General features: G+C 37.3%; 1 protein-coding gene across 1 annotated transcript in view; it reads left to right on the top strand.

The window, feature by feature from the left end:
• Positions 1-20,083, top strand: part of MAOB (monoamine oxidase B) — a 132,977-nt gene that overhangs the window by 82,254 nt on the left and 30,640 nt on the right. The window contains exons 4-5 of the mRNA XM_058292115.2: positions 15,096-15,200; positions 15,937-16,028. Of these exons, the coding sequence (XP_058148098.1) occupies positions 15,096-15,200; positions 15,937-16,028 (197 nt within the window). The remainder of the gene's footprint in view (positions 1-15,095; positions 15,201-15,936; positions 16,029-20,083) is intronic.

Below are 20,083 nucleotides of genomic sequence, written 5' to 3'. Positions count from 1 at the left end.
TGTATTTCTTCTTTGGAGAAGTGTCTGTTCAAATCTCTTGACCATTTTTTAAAAGGGTTGTTTGTCTTTTTTTTTTTCTTTTTTTTTATTGACTTTGTAATAATATTACATTAAAAATATATATGTGAGGTCCCATTCAACCCCACCCCCCCACCCCCCCTCTCCCCCCCCCAACAACACTCGTTCCCATCATCATGACACATCCATTGCATTTGGTAAGTACATCTTTGGGCACCTCTGCACCTCATAGACAATGGTCCACATCATGGCCCATACTCTCCTCCATTCCATCCAGTGGGCCCTGTGAGGATTTACAATGTCCGGTGATTACCTCTGAGGCACCATCCAGGGCAGCTCCATGTCCCAAAGACGCCTCCACCTCTCATCTCTTCCTGCCTTTCCCTATACCCATCGTCCACCATGTCCACTTTTCCCAATCCAATGCCACCTCTTCTATGTGGACATTGGATTGGTTGTGTCCATTGCACCTCTATGTCAAGAGGAGGCTCAGATTCCACATGGATGCTGGATGCAATCCTCCCATTTTCAGTTGTAATCACTCTAGGCTCCATGGTGTGGTGGTTGTCCTTCTTCAACTCCATCTTAGCTGAGTGTGGTAAGTCCAATAGATCAGATTGTAGGTGCTGGAGTCTGTTGAGGCTCAGGGCCTGGCTATCACATTGTCAGTCCAGAGATTCAAATCCCCTAAATATATCTTAAACCCCAACATTAACTGCACCTCCAGCACATTAGCATGAAAGTCTTATGAAGGGAGATCCCATTTGAGTCCAGATTCATCACACATAGGTTGTTTGTCTTTTTATTTTCGAGATATAGGAGTTCTTTATATATGCAGGATATTAGTGTCCTATCAGATATATGGTTATCAAATATTTTATCTCATTGGGTAGGCTCTCTTTTCACTTTCTTGAGAAACTCCTTTGAGGTGCAAAAGGTTTTGATTTTGAAGAGCTCCCATTTATCTATTTTTCTTTTGTTGCTCATGCTTTGGGTGTGAAATTCATGAGGCCTTTTCCTATTACAAGATCCAGTAGATGATTCCCTACATTGTTTTCCAAGGTCTTTATGGTCTTGACTCTTATATTTAGGTCTTTGATCCATTTTGAGTTGATTTTCATATAAGGTGTGAGATGGTAATCCTCTTTCATTCTTTTGCATATGGATATCCAGTTCTCCAAGCACCATTTTTTGAAAAGGCCATTCTTTCCCAGTTGAGTGGGCTTGGTGGACTTGTCGAATATCAGATGAATATATATATTGAGGATCTGTATCAGAACTCTCAATTCAGTTCCATTGGTTAGTGTGTCTATCCTTGTGCCAATACTGTGTCATTTTCACAACCATAGCTTTGTAGTATGTTTTAAAGTCAGGTAGTGTAATTCCTCCAATTTCATTTTTCTTTTTCAATATGTCTTTGGCTATTCGAGGCCTCTTTTCCAAGTAAATTTCATAGTTTTTTTTCTAGTTCATTAAAATTTGCTGTGTTGATTTTTATTGGGATTGCATTGAATCTGTAGATCGGTTTGGGTAGGATAGACATCTTAATGATATTTAGTTTTCCTATCCATGAACAGGGGATATTCTTCCATTTATTTAAGTCTTCTTTGATTTCTTTAAACAGTGTTGTGTACTTTTCTGTGTATAAGCATTTTACATCTTCAGTTAAAGTTATTCCTAGGTATTTGATTTTTTAAATTTACTATTGTAAATGGTATTTGTTTCTTGATTTCCTCCTCAGATTGCTCATTATTGATGTACAGAAATGCTACTGATTTTTGCTCATTGATCTTATAATCTGCAACTTACTGAATTCATTTATAAGTTCTATAAACTTTGTGGTAGACTTTTCAGGACTTTCTATGTATAGGATCCTGTTATCTGCAAATAGTGAAGTTTTGACTTACTCATTTCCAATTTGGATGCCTTTTAGGTCTGGTTCTTGCCTCAATGCTTGAGCAAGTACTTCTAACACAATGTTCAGGGGCATCCTTGTCTTGTTCCTGATCTCAGAGGAAAGATTTTAGGATTTCACCATTGTAAATGATGTTAGCTGTTGGTTTTTCATATATACCCTTTATTATGTTCAGAAAGATTCCTTCTATTCCTTTCTTTTGTACTGTTTTTATCAAAATAGGTTGCTGTATTTTTTCAAATGCTTTTTCCACGTCTATAGATATGATCATGTTATTTTTTTTCCTTTGATCTGTTTATGTGGTGTATTACATTAATTGATTTTCTTATGTTGAATCATCCTTGCATACCAGGAATGAAATGCACTTGATCATGGTGTATAATTCATTTAATATATTGTTGAATATGATTAGCAAGTATTTTGTTGACGATTTTTGCATCTAGTTTCATTAGAGAGATTGGTCTGTAATTTTCCTTTCTTGTGGTGTCTCAGTTTGGCTTTGGTATTAGGGTAATGTTGGCATCATAGAATGAGTTAGGCAATGTTTCTTCTATTTTGATTTTTTGGAAGAGTTTATGCAAGAGTGGCATTAGTTCTTTCCAGAATGTTTGGTAGAATTCACCTGTGAAGCCATCTTCCTATTTGGGAGGTTTTTAATGACTGATTCTATCTCTTTACTAGTGATTGGTTTGTTGAGATCATCAATTTCCTCTCTTGTCAATGTAGGCTGCTTATGTGTTTCTAGGAATTTGTCCATTTCCTCTAAATTGTCCTTCTTGTTGGCATATACTTTTTCAAAATATCCTCTTTTGATAATCTTTATTTCTGTGGTGTCAGTGGTGATATCCCTTTTTCATTTCTTATTTTGTGTATTTGCATCTTCTCTCTTTTTTTCTTTGTTAGTCTACCTAAGTGTTTGTCAATTTTATGGACCTTCTCAACAAAGCAGCTCTTTGTTTTATTTTTTCTAGTGCTTTCTTATTTTCCATGTCATTTAATTCTGCTCTGATCTTTGTTATTTCTTTCTTTCTTCCTTTGGGATTAGTTTGTTTTTGTTTTCTTACTTATTCCAAGTGTGCATTTAGGTCTTCAATTTTAGCTCTTTCTTCTTTTTTTGATATGTGAATTTATGGTTACAAATTTCCCTCTCAGAACAGCTTTTGCTGCATCTCATAAGTTTTGATATGTTGTCTTACCATTTTCATTCATTTCAAGGTTGTTACTAATTTCTTTTGAGATGTCCTCCTTGACCCACTGTTTGTCTAAGAATGTGTTATTTAACTTCCATATCTTGGTGCCAAATATGGGTCTCTGGTACTTGCAGATTTTCAGCTTCATTCCACTCTGGTCAGAGAAATTATTTCATGTGATTTCAGTCTTTCTGAATTCATTGAGACTTTCTCTGTGGCCTAGTATGTGGTCTGTCTTGGAGAAGGATTCATGTGCACTTGAGAAGAATGTATATTCTGCTGTATTTGAGTGTAATGTTCTGTATATGTCTATTAGGTCCAGCTCCTCTAATATATTGTTCAAAGTCTTTGTTTATTTATTGATTCTCTGCTGAAATGTTTTGTCCAATAGTGCTAGTGGTGTATTAAAGTCCCCCACTAAAATTGTAGAGGCATCTATTCCTTCACTTAGTTTTTCCAGTGTTTGGCTCATGTATTTGGAGGTGCCCTGGTTAGCATCATAAATGTTTATGATTGTTCTTTCTTCTTGAAAGATTATCCGTTTCAATAATATGTAGTGTCCATCTTTGTCTCTCACAATAGTTTTGCATTTAAAGTCTATTTTGTCTGATATTAAATAGCTTCTCCTGCCCTTTTCCTTTTTATTGTTTACCTGTAAGATTGTTTTCCAACCGTTCGCTTTTGACTACTTTGGATCCCCAGATCTAAGATGTGTTTCTTGTAGATAGCATATATATGGGTCATATTTTCTTATATATTCTTCCAGTCTGTGTCTCTTGACAGGTTAGTTTAATTCATTGACATTCAGTGTTATTACTTTCAAGGAATTACTTACATTATTCATATTAACTTTGGATTTGGATTTGTCATATGTTGTTTTTTTCTCTGTTTTTATCTTTTTAGTTGTTCTTACACTCTCTTCCAACTCTGTCTCTCCTGTTTTTTTTCTTTCCTCATGCAGAACTCCCTTTAGTATTTCTTGAAGGGCCAGTTTCTTGTTGGCATACTCTCTTAGTTTCTGTTTTTGTGTGAATATTTTGAACTCGTCATCATTTTTGAATGCCAGCTTTGCTAGATAGATTATTCTTGGTTGGAATGTTTTTTTTAGTACCTTGACTATGCCATGCCACTGCCTTCTTGCCTCCATGGTTTCAGATGTAAAATCAGCACTTAATCTTATGGAGCCTCCTTTGTATGTGATGATTCTCTTTTCTCCTGCTTTCAGTATTTTCTCTTTGTCTTAAGTATTGGATAAGTTGATAAGTATATATCTTGGAGGAGGCCTGTTGGGATTTCTGCTGTTTGGGGTGCATTGTGCTTCCTGGACATGTACACCCATCTCCCTCAGTATGTTTGGAAAGTTTTCAGCCATTAATTCCTCCAACACTCCTTCTGTCCTCTTTCCCTTCTCTTCTCCTTCTGGAATGCCTATAATGCATATATTTGTGCATTTTGCATTGTCATTCAGGTCCTTAAATCCCTGCTGGGTTTTTTTCCTATCTTTTTAGTGATCAAGTCTACTATCTGTTTGATTTCAGATGCACTGTCTTCCACATCACTAATTCTTTCTTTCCTCTGCCTCTTCAAATGTGCTATTATTTGCTGAGAGTATATTTTTGATTTCTTGAATTGTGCTGTTCATTGCCATCATATCCGTTATCTTTTTGTGTATGTTTACAATTTCTTCTGTATGCCCTCCAAGTGTTTTCTTCATATCCTTATTCTCTTCCTTCACTTCATTAAATTGGTCCATGATATTTGTTTTGAGAGCTTTAATTCATTGTTTGATGTTCTGCTCCTCTTCCTGGTTTTTAGTTTGTTCATGGATTGGGCCATGTTTTCCTGATTATTGGTATGATTTGTAATTTTTTGTTGCTGTCTGGTCATCATTTTATCTTGATGGGTTTATTCAGTTGATTGTCTCCATCTAGCCTCTGGGTTTATTTAGGTGTTGTTTTTGTGTGCATGTTAAGTCTTCTCTTTGACACTTTGTTATTTTTATTCTATTTCCTTGATGTTTTCTAATTTCCCTGGAAGGAAAATATTAGGGCCAGGGAAAGCAAAAGATGTTAGAAAAGAAAAAGCATAATAGTAGTATTGATAGTAAATGTTAGGAGAAGAACCATATGAGATCTAGGAAAATGGGTATTAAACTCATGTAAGCTGTGTAGTTATAACAGTAAAAAAGTGGAGTATCTACAATGAGATGGTAAACTGAATATGGGGAAGAATATAGTATGAATTAAAAGGTCAGTCGGTTCAGGAGAGAGGGAAAGAGAAAAGAAAGGACAAATACAAAGAGTGAATAAAAGATAGAAAGCTGAGTAGAAGTGTTAGAAATAAAAAGTCAGAAAAATTGGGGGCTAATCAAAGAGAGGTGGAAAGTAAGAGAAACTATAGACAATAGAAGATAGAAAGATTAAAGGAAAGGGGATAGCTTGGGTAGCCAAAATCAGTACTCATAGAAAAGAGGAAATCGAGGATGAGGAAGCATAGCAAATAAGAAACACTGCCTGCAGCACCTAGTAGAAGAAAAAAAGGAAAAAGTGGAGGGGGGCGGGGAACAAGCAAGAAAAAAAAAGGGTGGGGGACATGGGGGGATAAACTGGAAGGGAAGACAAGAAAACAATCCAACAAAAAAGAGCAGACAAGGCCTCAGGCAAGGAATCCTCTTTGCAATTGAATAAACTTCTTTAGGAATCTATCCTTCCTCCTTTCTCTTTTCCTCATGTCCCTCTCTCCCAGGGCAGCAAGAAGTCTATGTGAGGGCTCCCCTTGGTGATTTGAATGGGACCCTGATGAACCAACTAACCACAGAAAATAATGACTCATAGTTTCTTTGAGAGAGAGCACCCACACCTTGCCAGGAACCCTAAATATGCTATTGAAAGCCTACAAAGAACTTCCTACTGTCCCCCTCCTTTAAGTGTGCTATGGAGGACTAGTTAATTTTCAGACTCCACCTTCTCCCAACCCAAGTTTCCCTATCCCAGGGCTTTTAGGTAAATTGGGCTCTCTCAGCAGATTCACCTCTCCTCTCTTCCTAGTCTCTCCCCAAGCCAGCTGGCATGCTCCTCCAAGCTCGAAAAAAAAGGGAGATCAGAAAATTGAACGTGCACTCCTCGGACCCCTCTGCATCCCTCACCAAAACCCTCCCACTCTCTGAGTTTGTCCAAGACCAGAGGGCTAGAGGAATGCTTGAGTTCGAGGAGTGCTGGGTTCAGGGAATGTGGGCTTGGGAGAACACGGGCTCGGGGTCGGGGTACGTGGGTTTGGGGAACGCAGATTACAGGGAATGTGGGGTTTGGGGAACACGAGGTTCAGTGAACATGGGCTTGGGGATCACACGTTTGGGGAATACGGGGCTCAGAAACACCACTGTGCAACCGGCAGTGTTCAGGGAATGCTGCAGCTATCAGCCCTAGGGGAAGGGTTTTGCCTTCCCACAGCTTCAGGTTCCAGTGTCAGAAATCCACAGTTTTATCTTGAGCAAGCTCTCCTTTTATCACTGTCTCTCCAGATTGATGTCTAAATACATCCTGCTTTGTATTTTCCTAATACTGCTCACTCAGGCAGGATTCTGTCCCCACTCTGCCGATTTTTTGCAGGAGATGAGGGGGGTGCACTCACTCAGATGCTATCTTGCCCCGCCTCCCCCTTTGCGTTGTTGTGAAGCATTTTAATCTAATGATGAAAGACCACCCTCTAAATATTACTACTTACCAAAGTATCTTACATTTGGTGTATTTTCTTCCTACCTCACCCTAAATATTATTATTTGTATGTCATTTATATGTGAACATATGTAAACAATAAGTGTATAGTAAAAGTTGTGAACTTACAAAGCAAACATGCATAACAACACACAGGGATCCCATACATCAACCCTCTACCAACACCTTGCATTGTTGTGAAATATTTGCTACAAATTATGAAAGAATATTGTCAAAAATCTTACTACTAACTATAGTCCATATCTTACATTTGGTATATTAATATTTCCCCCAACCCACCTGATTATTATTTTTAAAATATATTTTTATTACAGAAGTTGTAAACTTACAAAACAATCATGCACATATTCTGAATTCCCATACAGCATCCCTCCATCAACACACCACACCATACCGTGGTGGAACATTTGTTACAGATTGTGAGATAACATCTCTATGAGTTTTTAAAATGTTTATTCAGGTAACATAAACACAACCTAAAATTTTACATTTTAACCACTTCAAATACACAATTCAGCAGTATTAATTACAATCAGAGTGTGCTACTATCCATTACCAGAACTTTTCCACCACCCCAAACTGAAGCTTTGTACCAATTAAGCATTAGCTCCCCCTTCCCTACCCCTACCCCGGCCTCTGGTAACCTGTATTCTAGTTTTTCACTCTATAAATATGCATATTCTAATTATTTCATATAAGTATAAGATCATACAATATCCTTTTGTGACTGGCTTATTTCACTCAAAATGATGTCTTCAAGGTTAGTTCATGTTGTAGCATGTATTCTAAATCATTTCTTTTTAGGGCTGAAAAGTATCCTATTGTATTTTGTCTTCATTTTCTCAGCTTCTAAAACAAGTACCATACAATGGGTAGGCTTAATAACAGCCATTTACTGGCTCACAGTTTCAGAAGCTGGAAGGCTTGCTTCCTCTTGGGGGTTAGCATCTTCTAGCTGGCATGCAATCTTTGGGTTCCTTGACTTTTCTGTCACATGACAATATATATGGTGGCATCTTATCTTTTCTCTTCTGGGTTCTTTTTACTTTCAGCTTCTGGCTGCTCCCTATGGCTTCTCTCTTTGTGTCCAGTTTCCTTTGCTTATAAAGACTTCAGCCATATTGGATTAAGGCCCACCCTCATTCATTGTGAGCACACCTTCACTAATAACATCTTCAAATGCCCTGTTTACAAATGAATTCACATCCACAGGATCAGGATTGGGACCTGAGAATGCCTTTTGTGATTTCCTTCCCAGTATATGTATATACCACATTTTACTTATCCATTCATCAGTTGATGAACATTTGATATGCTTCCATCTTTTGGCAATTGTAAATAATGCTGTTGTGAACATTGTTGTGCAAGTATCTGTTTGAGTCCCTCCTTTCAATTCTTTTATGTATATACCTAGAAATGAGAATTCTGGGTCATATATTAGTTCTGTACTTTACTTTCTGAGGAACCACTGAACAGTTTTCCACAGTGGCTGCACCTCTTCACCAAAAATGAATGGGTGTTCCTATTTCTCCACACTATTATTCACCATTATTTTTTAAATAGTAGCTATTCTAGTGAATGTGAGGTGGTATCTCATTATGGTTTTGATTTGCATTTCCCTAATAGCTAACGATGTTGAGCATCTTTCCATGTGCTTTTTGGCCATTTCTGTATCTTCTTTGGAGAAATGTTTTATTCAATACTTTTACCCATTGTTTAATTGGACTGTTCATCTTTTTGCTGTTGTGTCTCTATATTTTTGAAAAGCAGGTTATTCAAGGCTAGAGTACCTTGGGATTTTGCTAATGCTAGTGCATGTTGGGCAGTATGTTGTGTATATTCAGAAATTACATGCCCTAGGTAAAGGGATGATATTTAATGGGATATTTTAGATGTCTATTCAATTTGATAAAATAAACACTTATGTGTCTACAAACTGAAAGAGCGAAAAATTTGGCACAGGCCAGCAGATTTTAGCCATGGACATTCTACTGCTTTGGAAACAACCTATTGGCAACAATAGTGTGTACTGATGCTTCACAATGTGATACGTGCTGGAAATAACTGATATAAGCAGCAGAGGCTTAGGGGTACAGAACCCTGCATGTTTCTGAGCACACTCATTCTTTGAGGTAAACTTTCTCCCTAATTTTGGAAACTTTTCCCTGTGGAACTCAGGTATGTGTCCACTGGCAGGAGTATTTACAACAAGTTATGAAGGTAAAGAAGACAATGATATTGAATAAGTCACTTCGGATGGGGGAAGATCATCTTCTCAGCTTAAACACTTACTTTAAATTTTCAGAAGAAATTAGTTTTTATTGTTTAGAAAGCATTCAGTCAGATTTTTGCTGAAAAATTCCTCTTCCTATTTTAGTGCTATTGATCCAGTTATCCATCTATCCTTCCATCCATGCATCCATGCACACATGCTTGCACGCATCCATCCATCCAGCCAATGTTTGCCAAACACCAATTGAATATAAACATTCTTAAGCTTTATAGGATGATACAAATGATTGTTCTTTCCTGGAATAGTTGGAGAGAGAAGACATAACCATAGGGAATATTGAGAGAATAATATCAAGGTAACATGTGCAAGTACAATCTAATATGGTAAGGATGCAGAATTGAGTGGGTGAGATGAATTTGGGGAGGCTTTTTCAAGAAAGTGAGCCTTGAGTTGAGTATAGAAAGTGACTGAGGTTTTGCAACTATGGAGATTAGAAAGCAAAGAACCTTCCAGGGAAGATACAATAACGATAGAATAGTGAGGATGACCCACCAAGATCAGGAAAGCTGTCTGGCCAAAGCACAGAGGCTAATAGGCTGCACAGATGATGGCAGCCTTAAGAACCAGGCTCAAAAGTCTGGATTTGTTCCAGTGAGTAATGGGGCATCCCTGTAGGCATGCTACCTGTGCAGTTCAGGCATGCTCCCACCTCAGAACACTTGCTGGGTCCTGTACCTGTAATACTCTCCCACCAGATATCCACAGGGTTTCCTCCCTCATGCCTTTCAAGTCTTCACTCAAATGTCACCTTGCTGGTGAGGTCTTCCCTGACCACCCTATTTAAAATTGCAACCCACCCCAAACCACAAACACTTCTTTGCCTTCCCCTCTCTTTTTTTTTCCTTCATAGCACTTGTCACTTTCTAATAGACTCCATAATTTTCTTATTTTTTTTAGTGTCTAGTTTCACCTACTAGAATATAAGCTCTGGGAGAGCATAAATATTTGTTTCCTGTGTTCACTATTGTACCCCCAGTTCCAAGAATAATGCCAGGTACATAGGAGGTGCTCATGGCATATTTGTTGAATGAATGAATTGATGTGGTAGCCATTTGCAGGTGAGTTGGAACAGGGCTTGTCTTAGAAAAGGAGGAACAAGTATGGAAGAGATCTGACTGGTTATTGAAACTGTCATTAGCTTCAGCCTGATTTGTAAGAATCTCAAGTGGTTACTGAAGCTAAAAGTCTTTCAGTGACCCTCTATAAACCAAATAAGAAATGGCTCATGTAGTGGAAACCCCAGTAAGAGCTTGAGCTCTATATCCATAAATTTGATGCTAAATTCTGTTCCCACCACACACAAGCTCTGCAGCCTTTAATGGATAATCTCTCTATGCCCCAGAACTCATTTTAAAATGAGCATACAATTAACAGTTTACTTATTGGGTTGTTGTGAGGATTAAATTAGATAATTTAATTATAGCTGTTAGCCCAATGTCTGACAAGAAGCATTCAATAATTATAATTAAGAGACAGGAAAGCTTCATGGTTAGGAGCACTGGCCATAGAATGATTGGATTTAAATCCTGCTACCACCTACTAGTTGTGAGACCTTGAGAAAATTATAATTATTTCATTTCTCTGTGCCACAGTTCCCCACCTGGAAAGGGGAATATTTTACCTATCTCATAGCGTTGTTGTGAAGATTAAATGAGTCAATATGTATAAAGTATATAGAACAGGCCTTGAACAGAGGAAGCACTCAATGTTAGCTATTGTTGTTATTATTTGTTATTATTATTCCTAAGGACTTTGTCCTGTTTCTCAGTCACTAGCACCCGCATCTTTCCTGTTTCTCCTAACATGGAAAATTCCAGGACTGTGGGCCTGCCAGCAGTGCTCCATGCTCCACTCAGCTGCAAGGTGATACCAAAAATGAAACACTGACCTTGATGTATGCCCCTTCTTTCAGTTTTACCCATGAGGTGATTCAATCAAAAGACAGTGTTGATGTCAGCTCTGGGAGTTTGGAAATGTGAATTAGGGGAATAGAGTAGGCACATGACCAGAGGAAGATAAAGTATTTGTCTAAAGAGAGTTTGTAGGACTCCCCCTTCCCATTCTTGGAGAAGGTTAAGTTTCTTTTCTTCCAAACTGAAAATATAAATCAAAAGTTGTGAAGGCAGTTAACAGCACTGAAATATATATATCTGAATATGATTAAAAGGGGAAATGTTATATTGTATATATGGTAACAGAATAAATTTCTTTAAAAAAAATCCTTGGAACTACACTATACAAACAGTGAGCCCTAAGTTAAAACATGGACTTTAGTTAATAGTGCAATTATAAAAATGTGCTGTCATCAACTATAACAAATGTTCCTTACCAATGCAAGTTGTTGTTGGTGGGTGGGTGGTATATGGGAATCCTTTATTTTATACATGATTGTTCTGTAAACCCACAACTTCTCTAATAAAGGGGGAAAAACTAACAAGGAGAATAATAGCATAGGAAATCAAATATAAAAGGGCATTTTAAAAATAAGAACATTGTGTGTCCAATAAATGTTGTTCAAGGCTGCATACTTGAGAGATGTCAAACATTTATTATGTACCTACTGTATGCCAGCAATCTATATCAGCAGGTCCTAGATATACAATTATAAATACAACAATAACAGCTGCAATAACAACGACTTTTGTTGAGAACTTACAATGTGCTAGCCACTGTTCAAAGTGACTTATGAGGATCAGCTCACATCATCTTTCCAAAATGTCTATGAAGTAGTTTCTATCATTGCATTTTACAGCTGAGTAAACCAAGGCACAGAGAGGTTAAGCCGCTTAACACAGCTAGTGGTACAACTACTTTGGAAAACTGTTGAATTTTAAAAGTTAAACAAATGCCCACCATACATTTTCAGCCATTCCACTACTAGACATTTACTCAAGAAAAAGGAAAATGTATATACACAAAAAGAACTGTACAAGAATGGTCAGAACAGCCTTATTCACAATAGACCAAAACTGAAAATAGGTCTCAACAGGTGAATGGATAAACAAACTGTGGTGCATCCACACAATGGAAGACCATTCAGGAATTAAAAGGAACAAATTGCAAGGACATGGACAAAACTTAAAAATATTATGCTGAGCAAAAAACAAGTCAGGTGTAAAGGATTACATTCTGTTTGATTCCAGTTTTTTAAAAAATTCTAGAACAAGTGAAACTAATCTATAGTGACAGAAAACAGATCAGTGGTGATCTGGGGATGGTAGGCAGGGGAAAGATTCACTAGGGAGGAGCAAGAGGGAACTTTCTGGGGGCGATGGGAATGTTCTCTGTCTTAATTGTAATGGTGGTTACAGAGGCACATACATGTGTCAAAATTTCCCAAATTGTATGCTTAAATAGGAAAATGTATGTAAATTACACCTCAATAAAGTTAATTGAGAAAAAACGTAAGCCTGTATCTCAACTCTTCCCTGGAGCTTAATGACCTTGTTGGAGAGAGAAGATCGATAAGTTGACTGCTAATATAATGCAAGAACGAACATTATTATAAAAATGTGCTTTCAGGAAAGGAGAGGCTGAGCTCAGTATCTGACAAGATGGCTAGACTGCCCCACAGGATTATCAACGAAGCCCAGGGTTTGCTAGCAGAACCAGTTCCCAGTATTACAGCAGAACCAGATGAGAGCAGCACCCATTGTTTTCACGTGATCATTGCTGGTCTCCAAGATTCCCTCTTGAGGGAGGGATTTTTAAAGTTGAACTATTCCTTCCAGAAGAATATCCAATGGCAACCTTAAAGTACATTTCATGACCAAAATGTATCACCTTAATGTAGACAGCTGGGAAGAATATGTTTAGATACTTTGAAAGATAATTGATCCCCAGCACTGCAGATTCACACAGTTCTGCTGTCGATAACAGGCTTTGTTAAGTGCTCCCAATCCAGATGATCCATTAGCAGATAATGTAATGGAGCAGTGGAAGAACAATGAAGCCCAAGCCATAGAAACGTCCAGAGCATAGACTAGGCTCTATGCAATGAATAATGATTAAATTGATCTGCTCACCAAGTGTGCATCTCCTGTTCTGCCAAGACTTCTTTTTTGTTTGCATATGGACACAGTGTTAGAAACATTACAAAATAAAAGTCCAGACATCTTCATTTCTTTGGTGATTAAATGTAACTTAGCAAATCTATGTCTTGTCCTGATTCACTGTTGTAAAGCATGAGCAGAGGCTAGAAGTATCATCTGGATTGTTGTAAAATGTTTAAAAACAGCGCCCCCCCACCCACTTTTTTTCATTTCCCCGATAATGGTTTAAGTATAAAGCACTGCGAAGGAAGGTAGTTGTCAGGGTGAGTTGCAGGAGTGTGGGTGTTTTTCTTTATTTTATTTTTACTTTTGAGGAGGGAGGTAGTTTTATTTTAATTTTATGAGCTCCCCCCTTTTATGGTGATCTAATTAAATGCATTTGTTAAAAGCAGCTAACCAGTTGTTCTTTAAAATATGCCCTCTAGCCAAGTCTAACTTAATTTAAACACTGTAGGTAGACAAGCTTGAACATGTGAACCAAAATGCGAACACTGAACAAACATCACAGCCCTCATTAATAACATTGTGACTTTGCTGTCAAGTACAAAAAAAGCTTGTGACTATTTTGTATGGCTTATCTGGAAACTTCTGTACATCTTATGTTTTAGTAAAATATTTTTTTGTTATTCTACTTTGCCTTTGTACAGTTTATGTTATTACTATTTATTTTCCTTTTCCAGTATGACAAACATATTTTAAAAATTAAAACTCTGATGGAACATTTAAAAAAATGTGGTTTCACCGATTGCAACAAATACACCACAACAATGAAGTGTGTTAACAATAGGGTAGTATACAGGAATCCTGTATTTTATGCATGATTGTTCTGTAAATTTGCAACTTCTCTAATAATATATTATATTAAAAAACCACAATGAACATGAAATCTCTTCTCATTTCACAAAGCTATTTTTATTTTTGCCTAAAAAAAGCCATATGAGATGATTCTCTGCAGAACAACTCAGAATTATTGTGAGACAGGTTCATTGAGAACCCCAGGTTACTCTGATTTGGTTGAAAGATGCTGTCAGAAAGCACAAACTGACTTCTGACTCATATTTTCAAATTTACCCAGAGCTGTTTTTCTGCATGTTTTTTAACTGCCTTCTATGAGGTAAGCTTTCCAGAGATGATTTATAGGCTGTTTTATTTTTAAACCTCGGAGACTTGTGTTCCCTTTATTTCTATCTCAACATGCGACTGCCATAAGAACCAGATAGTGTAAACGTTTCTGGAAGAGAGGCTTGTAATTGCCTCATCTTTCTGCATTGACCTTGATGATCTCTGGGACCTCCTGTGTTGACTGGCAAGTCTGATTCTTTGGGAAAGCTTTCTGGGCCACACTGTGTGGCTTTTCCTACAAATGGTTACATGCCTGTGATTTATTTTTTTATCCTCTTCTAATTTGTATAACATTTATAGTTATAATTTTTTGAACCCTCCTGGCATACCTGGTCTCCTGACTCTGAGATATTTGTAAATACCATTGGTAAATGAGATTAGTTTAGGTGACCCACTTCTGTTTTGGTATTTAAATTTTACCTGGCAAAGATTCCAACTTCAGAGAGAACACACTTTGTTACTGTGGTAGTTGTGGTACTGAACTTTTTTAGTTTACAGAGAATTTTACTGGAAATCACTATGCTAAAATGTTAAGTATGCTGCAATAGAGCCCAGATTTAGATTAAATACACATTAGATTGATTAAACCCCTACTCAATAACCTGAAAGAAAAAAAGGCAATAAAAAAGTAGGGTTCTTAGCACACAAGGAAGTAAGCACTTGGTTGTATATCTCAGATTGATAACCAATATGATTTTGCTTATAACCATTTACCAACCTTGCAGATTTAACTACTTTTACATTATAATAAATATTTCTTGTATTTCACAGGGCAAATCATATCCCTTCAAGGGTCCATTCCCATCTGTGTGGAATCCAATTACTTACCTAGATTTTAATAACCTATGGAGGACAATGGATGAAATGGGACGAGAGGTAAAGCTTCCCAAAGCTTCTTTTACTACATGCATGTTTTTCATAATAAGTTTAGTACTTAAAAGAAAAAAAAGGAGGTATGGCATTGTGTCACCAGTGTGCCTAGTACATTGTCTAGTACAGAATAACTCTCAGGAAAGATTTGTGAAATGAATAGAATGAGCTGCCTCTAAAAGAAATCCGATGTCAAACAGACTGCTATTGTATACTATTGATGAGGAGAGAAAAGATCATATATCACTCAGCCTTCCTGGAATGACAGTTCTAATTTAGAAAACCCTTGTGACTAGGCAAAATAGGTTTTCTGGGTCTTTGAGTCTCCACCACATCCAAACCTACAGCCCACAAGTAAACACCTACAGATAAAGCTTCATCTAAAACTGCAATTAGACATGATTTGGTGCAGCTGACTAATCCTTGATAAGAGTTGAATTTATGAATGTTCCCTATAAATTGGGAACTTAGTAATCCATATTTGGAAATGGCCCAATTACAACATTCCCTCCAATTATTGTATGGGAAGTGTTATCATAAATTAAATATGGATTGAGTGGTATAGGTCTAGAATAAGAAAGTCACACCAACAACATTAGTTGTGCAGTGCAGTGAAAGTAACTGTTGTGGGGACTGGGAAAATGTACATATTTTTTCTTTCAGTTAGTTTTTTATACTATTTAAAGAGTTGTTTAAAATGAAAAAAATTGTTTTTCCTCTTAAAATCCTCATCTGAATGTAGATTCCCAGCAATGCTCCATGGAAGGCACCTCTTGCAGAAGAGTGGGACCAGATGACGATGAAGGAGCTTCTGGACAAGATCTGCTGGACTGAGTAAGACACAGGCATTTATTGCAGCCAACTTCCAGGTTTATTTAGCTATATCATTCAACAAGTAAGGGATAACTAGCCTCTTTGTATCAAAACCTACACCAAACATCAGGTGGAATGCTGTAAGTGTTAGAACTGGACCTTGCCCTAAAGTTGTCTACACATCAACCCCTTCTTCCTTGGGGATGGTTTTTGCAGCATGAAGGTAGAATTACCCCCAGAGAGTCCTCAGAACAGAAAATAAAGTGCCACCTCCTTTGCATAAAACAGTGCAAAGACCATCAGCTTAAAGGTCTCATTTAGCAAGTTGTTGAGGTAGGAATGTTTTTCACTCATCACTTTTGGTCAAGTGTAGAGTTGGTTAGTATATGCATTGAAATGTGTGTGTGTACATTATGTAATGTGGTACAATTTTCAAAGATTTGAAGAGGAGCTTCTGTAGAAGTTCTCTAGATAATTCACAACTGTGGGGGAAACATATGACTGAATTGAATGCTCTCCTTTAGTGAAAAACATATAGCATTGAAAGCACATATTCAAGAGTTAAGTTTTAAATTCTTGTTGGCATTGCTTGGAACGATGTACAAATTGCTGGGGCTATATGGACAGATGATGTGAAGAGACCTGATGCTCTTGGAAAGCAGGGAAAATGGAAATGATTGTTGAGTTTGTACTTCAAGAACATGGTGAGCTTGTGAAAAACCCAGTAAGAAAAATGGAAGCCAGGTTCAAAGAACCTGTCCTCCCATAATAAGTAGCATTAGTTGGGAATATGTTTGGCTGTGGGGTTGACATCTTCACTTTCTGGGCATTGAGGAGAAAACTGACAACTAAAATTAAAAACAAGGTTTCAGGATTATCTATTTCTAATGTGTGGAACTAATCAAAAGACATAAAAATGTAAATACTCCTTGATATAGAAATTCAGCTTCTTAGAATTTAGCTTCAAGAGGGAGAGGGAAAAGAAGACATGAGAAATGCAGAAATGCATACAGAAAGGAAGAGAGAAATTCAAAGCATTATTTTGAAAATGGAAAATCCGAATGTCCAAAAATAGGAAATTGGTGAAACTAATTATGGTACATCCAAAAAATGGAATATTCTACAGTCTTTTAAAATCATGCTGTAGCAAAATAGTTAATAGGTTGAAAACATTGTAATGTTAAATACATAAAGGTTGTCATTGAGTATGTATAGTGTGATATATGATCTCATTTAAAAAAATAAAACTGCTTATTTGTGTACTACAAAAACAGTGAACAGTCATCAAATATTTTTTAACACTTTTTATTTCAGTTTAAACATTTATCCAGATCATTAAATGCTTCATCAAACATCATATTTCATGGTTGCAGAGTATTCTATGGAAAGTATATGCCGTAGTTTATTTACCCATTACCATACTGTTGGACATTCCAGGTTTTCATTATTATCATTATTAAGACACTCCATAATAAAATCTTTAAACTTCTCCTATGTGCAAACTTTGAAAGCAACCAACTATGGAATAGTAAGATCCTTTTATGCCATGAATTCAATACCTGTTGTTACTATGTCCTTCTTAACACTTACCTAGTGAGTGCTATTTAACACTTTTTGTTAGAATGTAGTTTGCAATAGATCTTATTTTGATTGTGACAAAATTGCCATATTTATTTTAGAATTCTGTAATTTAAACTTCCAAAATATAGTGAGTATATAATTATCTGCATTTGTTTATATCTTTTGTTATAAATATCTTTTAATTCAGTTAGGTCTTTTCTTTCCCAGAGGGCCTTTTTTTTTTTTTTCGCACGGGGTGGCTCTCCTTACAGGGTGCACTCCTTGCATGTGGGGCTCCCCTATGCGGGGGATACCTCTGCGTGGCACGGCACTTCTTGAGCTCATCACCACTGCACGTGGGCCAGCTCACCACAGGGGTCAGGAGGTCTGGGATTTAAACCTTGGACCTCCTATGTGGTAGGCGGATGCTCTATCAGTTGAGCCAAATCCACTTTCCCCAGAGGGCTTTTAATCTCCTTGAAGATAGGAAAGATAGGACCAACTGTATTTCTTTGAGATCACAGAGACCTCATTTTTTCTGCCATAGCTCTTTGCCCAGTTCTCCACTAAGTGAATATTCAAGGTCGTCAGCTGCCTAAATAAAGATTTATGAGATATTAGAAGCATATGAACAAGAAGCATTTTTAGAGAAGCGGACATGGCTCAACTCATAGGGCATCCGTCTACTATAAGAAGGGTCCAGCGTTTGATCCCCAGGGCCTCCTGATCCATGTGGTAAGCTGGCCTGCGCAAAAGGAGTGCCGTGCTATGCAGGGGTGTCCCCATGTAAGAGTGTCCCACATGCAAGGATTGCACCCCACAAGGAGAGCAGCCCTGTGTAATAAAGCACAGCCCACCAGGAGTGGCGCCACACGCTCAGAGAGCTGACACAGCAAGATGACGCAACAAAAAAGAGACGCAATTTCCCAGTGCTGCTGGATAATGCAAGCAGACACAGAAGAACACACAGCGAATGGACACAGAGAGCAGACAATGGGTGGGAAGGGGAAAGAAATAAATAAATGAAAAAAAATAAAGAAGCCTTTTTAAACTTTTCTTAAGCAAGATATGTATGCTATTTTCTGATTTTAAAGGAAGTAATCCCCAGCATATTAAGCCTATTATTCAAGCTAAAGCACAATCATTCATTCAAAGACTAATGTTGATCATTCTTTCAAGTGTTGTCATTTATAAAGGGCTTTTCAGAAACATAAATTATAACTACAATGTGATCCTAACAATGTAAACATATTTTTAAAAACCTGTACCTAGAAAAAAAGGCACCAAAACGAGATCAGGGATTATCTCTTTAGGGGCTGAAATCTGAAAAGTGCTCACTCATATTTTTACTTTTATAAATTTTCCAAATTTTATATAATGTTTATATATTTTCATGTAGAGAAATATAATAACATTTATCATTTAAAAAGTCAACAGGGCAAAGAACACAAAAATATTACTGCACTATGTTCCTTGACCTTTTTTCCCTCTTTTCTTTTCTCACTGAAGCTCCCAGAGTAAATCAAATAAAGGATTAGGAATGGACTGGCCCTCCAAAGAGAATTACTTTTAGATCTCTCTCTATTTCAAACCAGATTATTTCTTTCCCACCAAATTGGTAACAATAACAACTAGAATCACAGCAATATTTTTTTATGTTTAATATTGGCTGCCTAGCTGGGCCAACGTTAAGCTTTAGTTATTTATTACCCCATTCACCTAATGCCCTGAATTCACTGGTAAAATAAAGAACAAAACAAACTAGACATCAGGAAAGAGCAAAGGATGTTTTTCAAGTAATATTTTAAACTGATGTCTGGATATTTGCTTTAAATAGATGCCACAGATTACCTCTGCAAGTAAGGTATGAGTCAGCAATTCCCACCCCTCCAATTATGACAAGGAATGATATAAAAATAACTGTAAATATATACATTACACCATTTTGCAGGTTATAATGATGGGGACTGCCACAGAAGTGCTGTCAAGTTCTTAAGACTTCAAACATGGACAATAACTGGTATATGTATTAAGTGTGATTTTTTAAACCTCCACATTCAAGATACCGGACATTGTATGTCCTCCCATGGCCCACTGGGTGGACTGTGGGAGAGTGTGGGCTATGATGTGGACCATTGACCATGAGGTGCAGCGGTGCTCAGAGATGTATTCACCTAGTGCAGTGAATGTCTCATGATGATGGAGGAGGTTGTTGTTATGGGGGGAGGAGTGGGGTGAGGGGGGTGGGGGGTATATGGGGACCTCATATTTTTTGAAAGTAAGGTCAAAAAAATAAATAAAGACAAAAAAAAAGATACGCTAGAGTAGGGAGATGCCCTTTCATGTGTATTTGCACTTCCAAGGTTGCCAACTGACTAATTATAAAATATTTTTAGATGGGTTTTGGAATAAGGTATGGTAATAAATCGGTGGTGATAAAAGTGGAGAGATATGGTTAGAGACAACAGGACCCTCTGATGGACTGAGTAGAAAGTGATGGAAAGAGACATCAAGGA

This window comes from Dasypus novemcinctus, chromosome X (assembly GCF_030445035.2).
Source record: "Dasypus novemcinctus isolate mDasNov1 chromosome X, mDasNov1.1.hap2, whole genome shotgun sequence".
NCBI lineage: Eukaryota > Metazoa > Chordata > Mammalia > Cingulata > Dasypodidae > Dasypus > Dasypus novemcinctus.
Note: the sequence above shows the minus strand (reverse complement) of the source record. Positions and strands in the feature narration are given on the sequence as shown.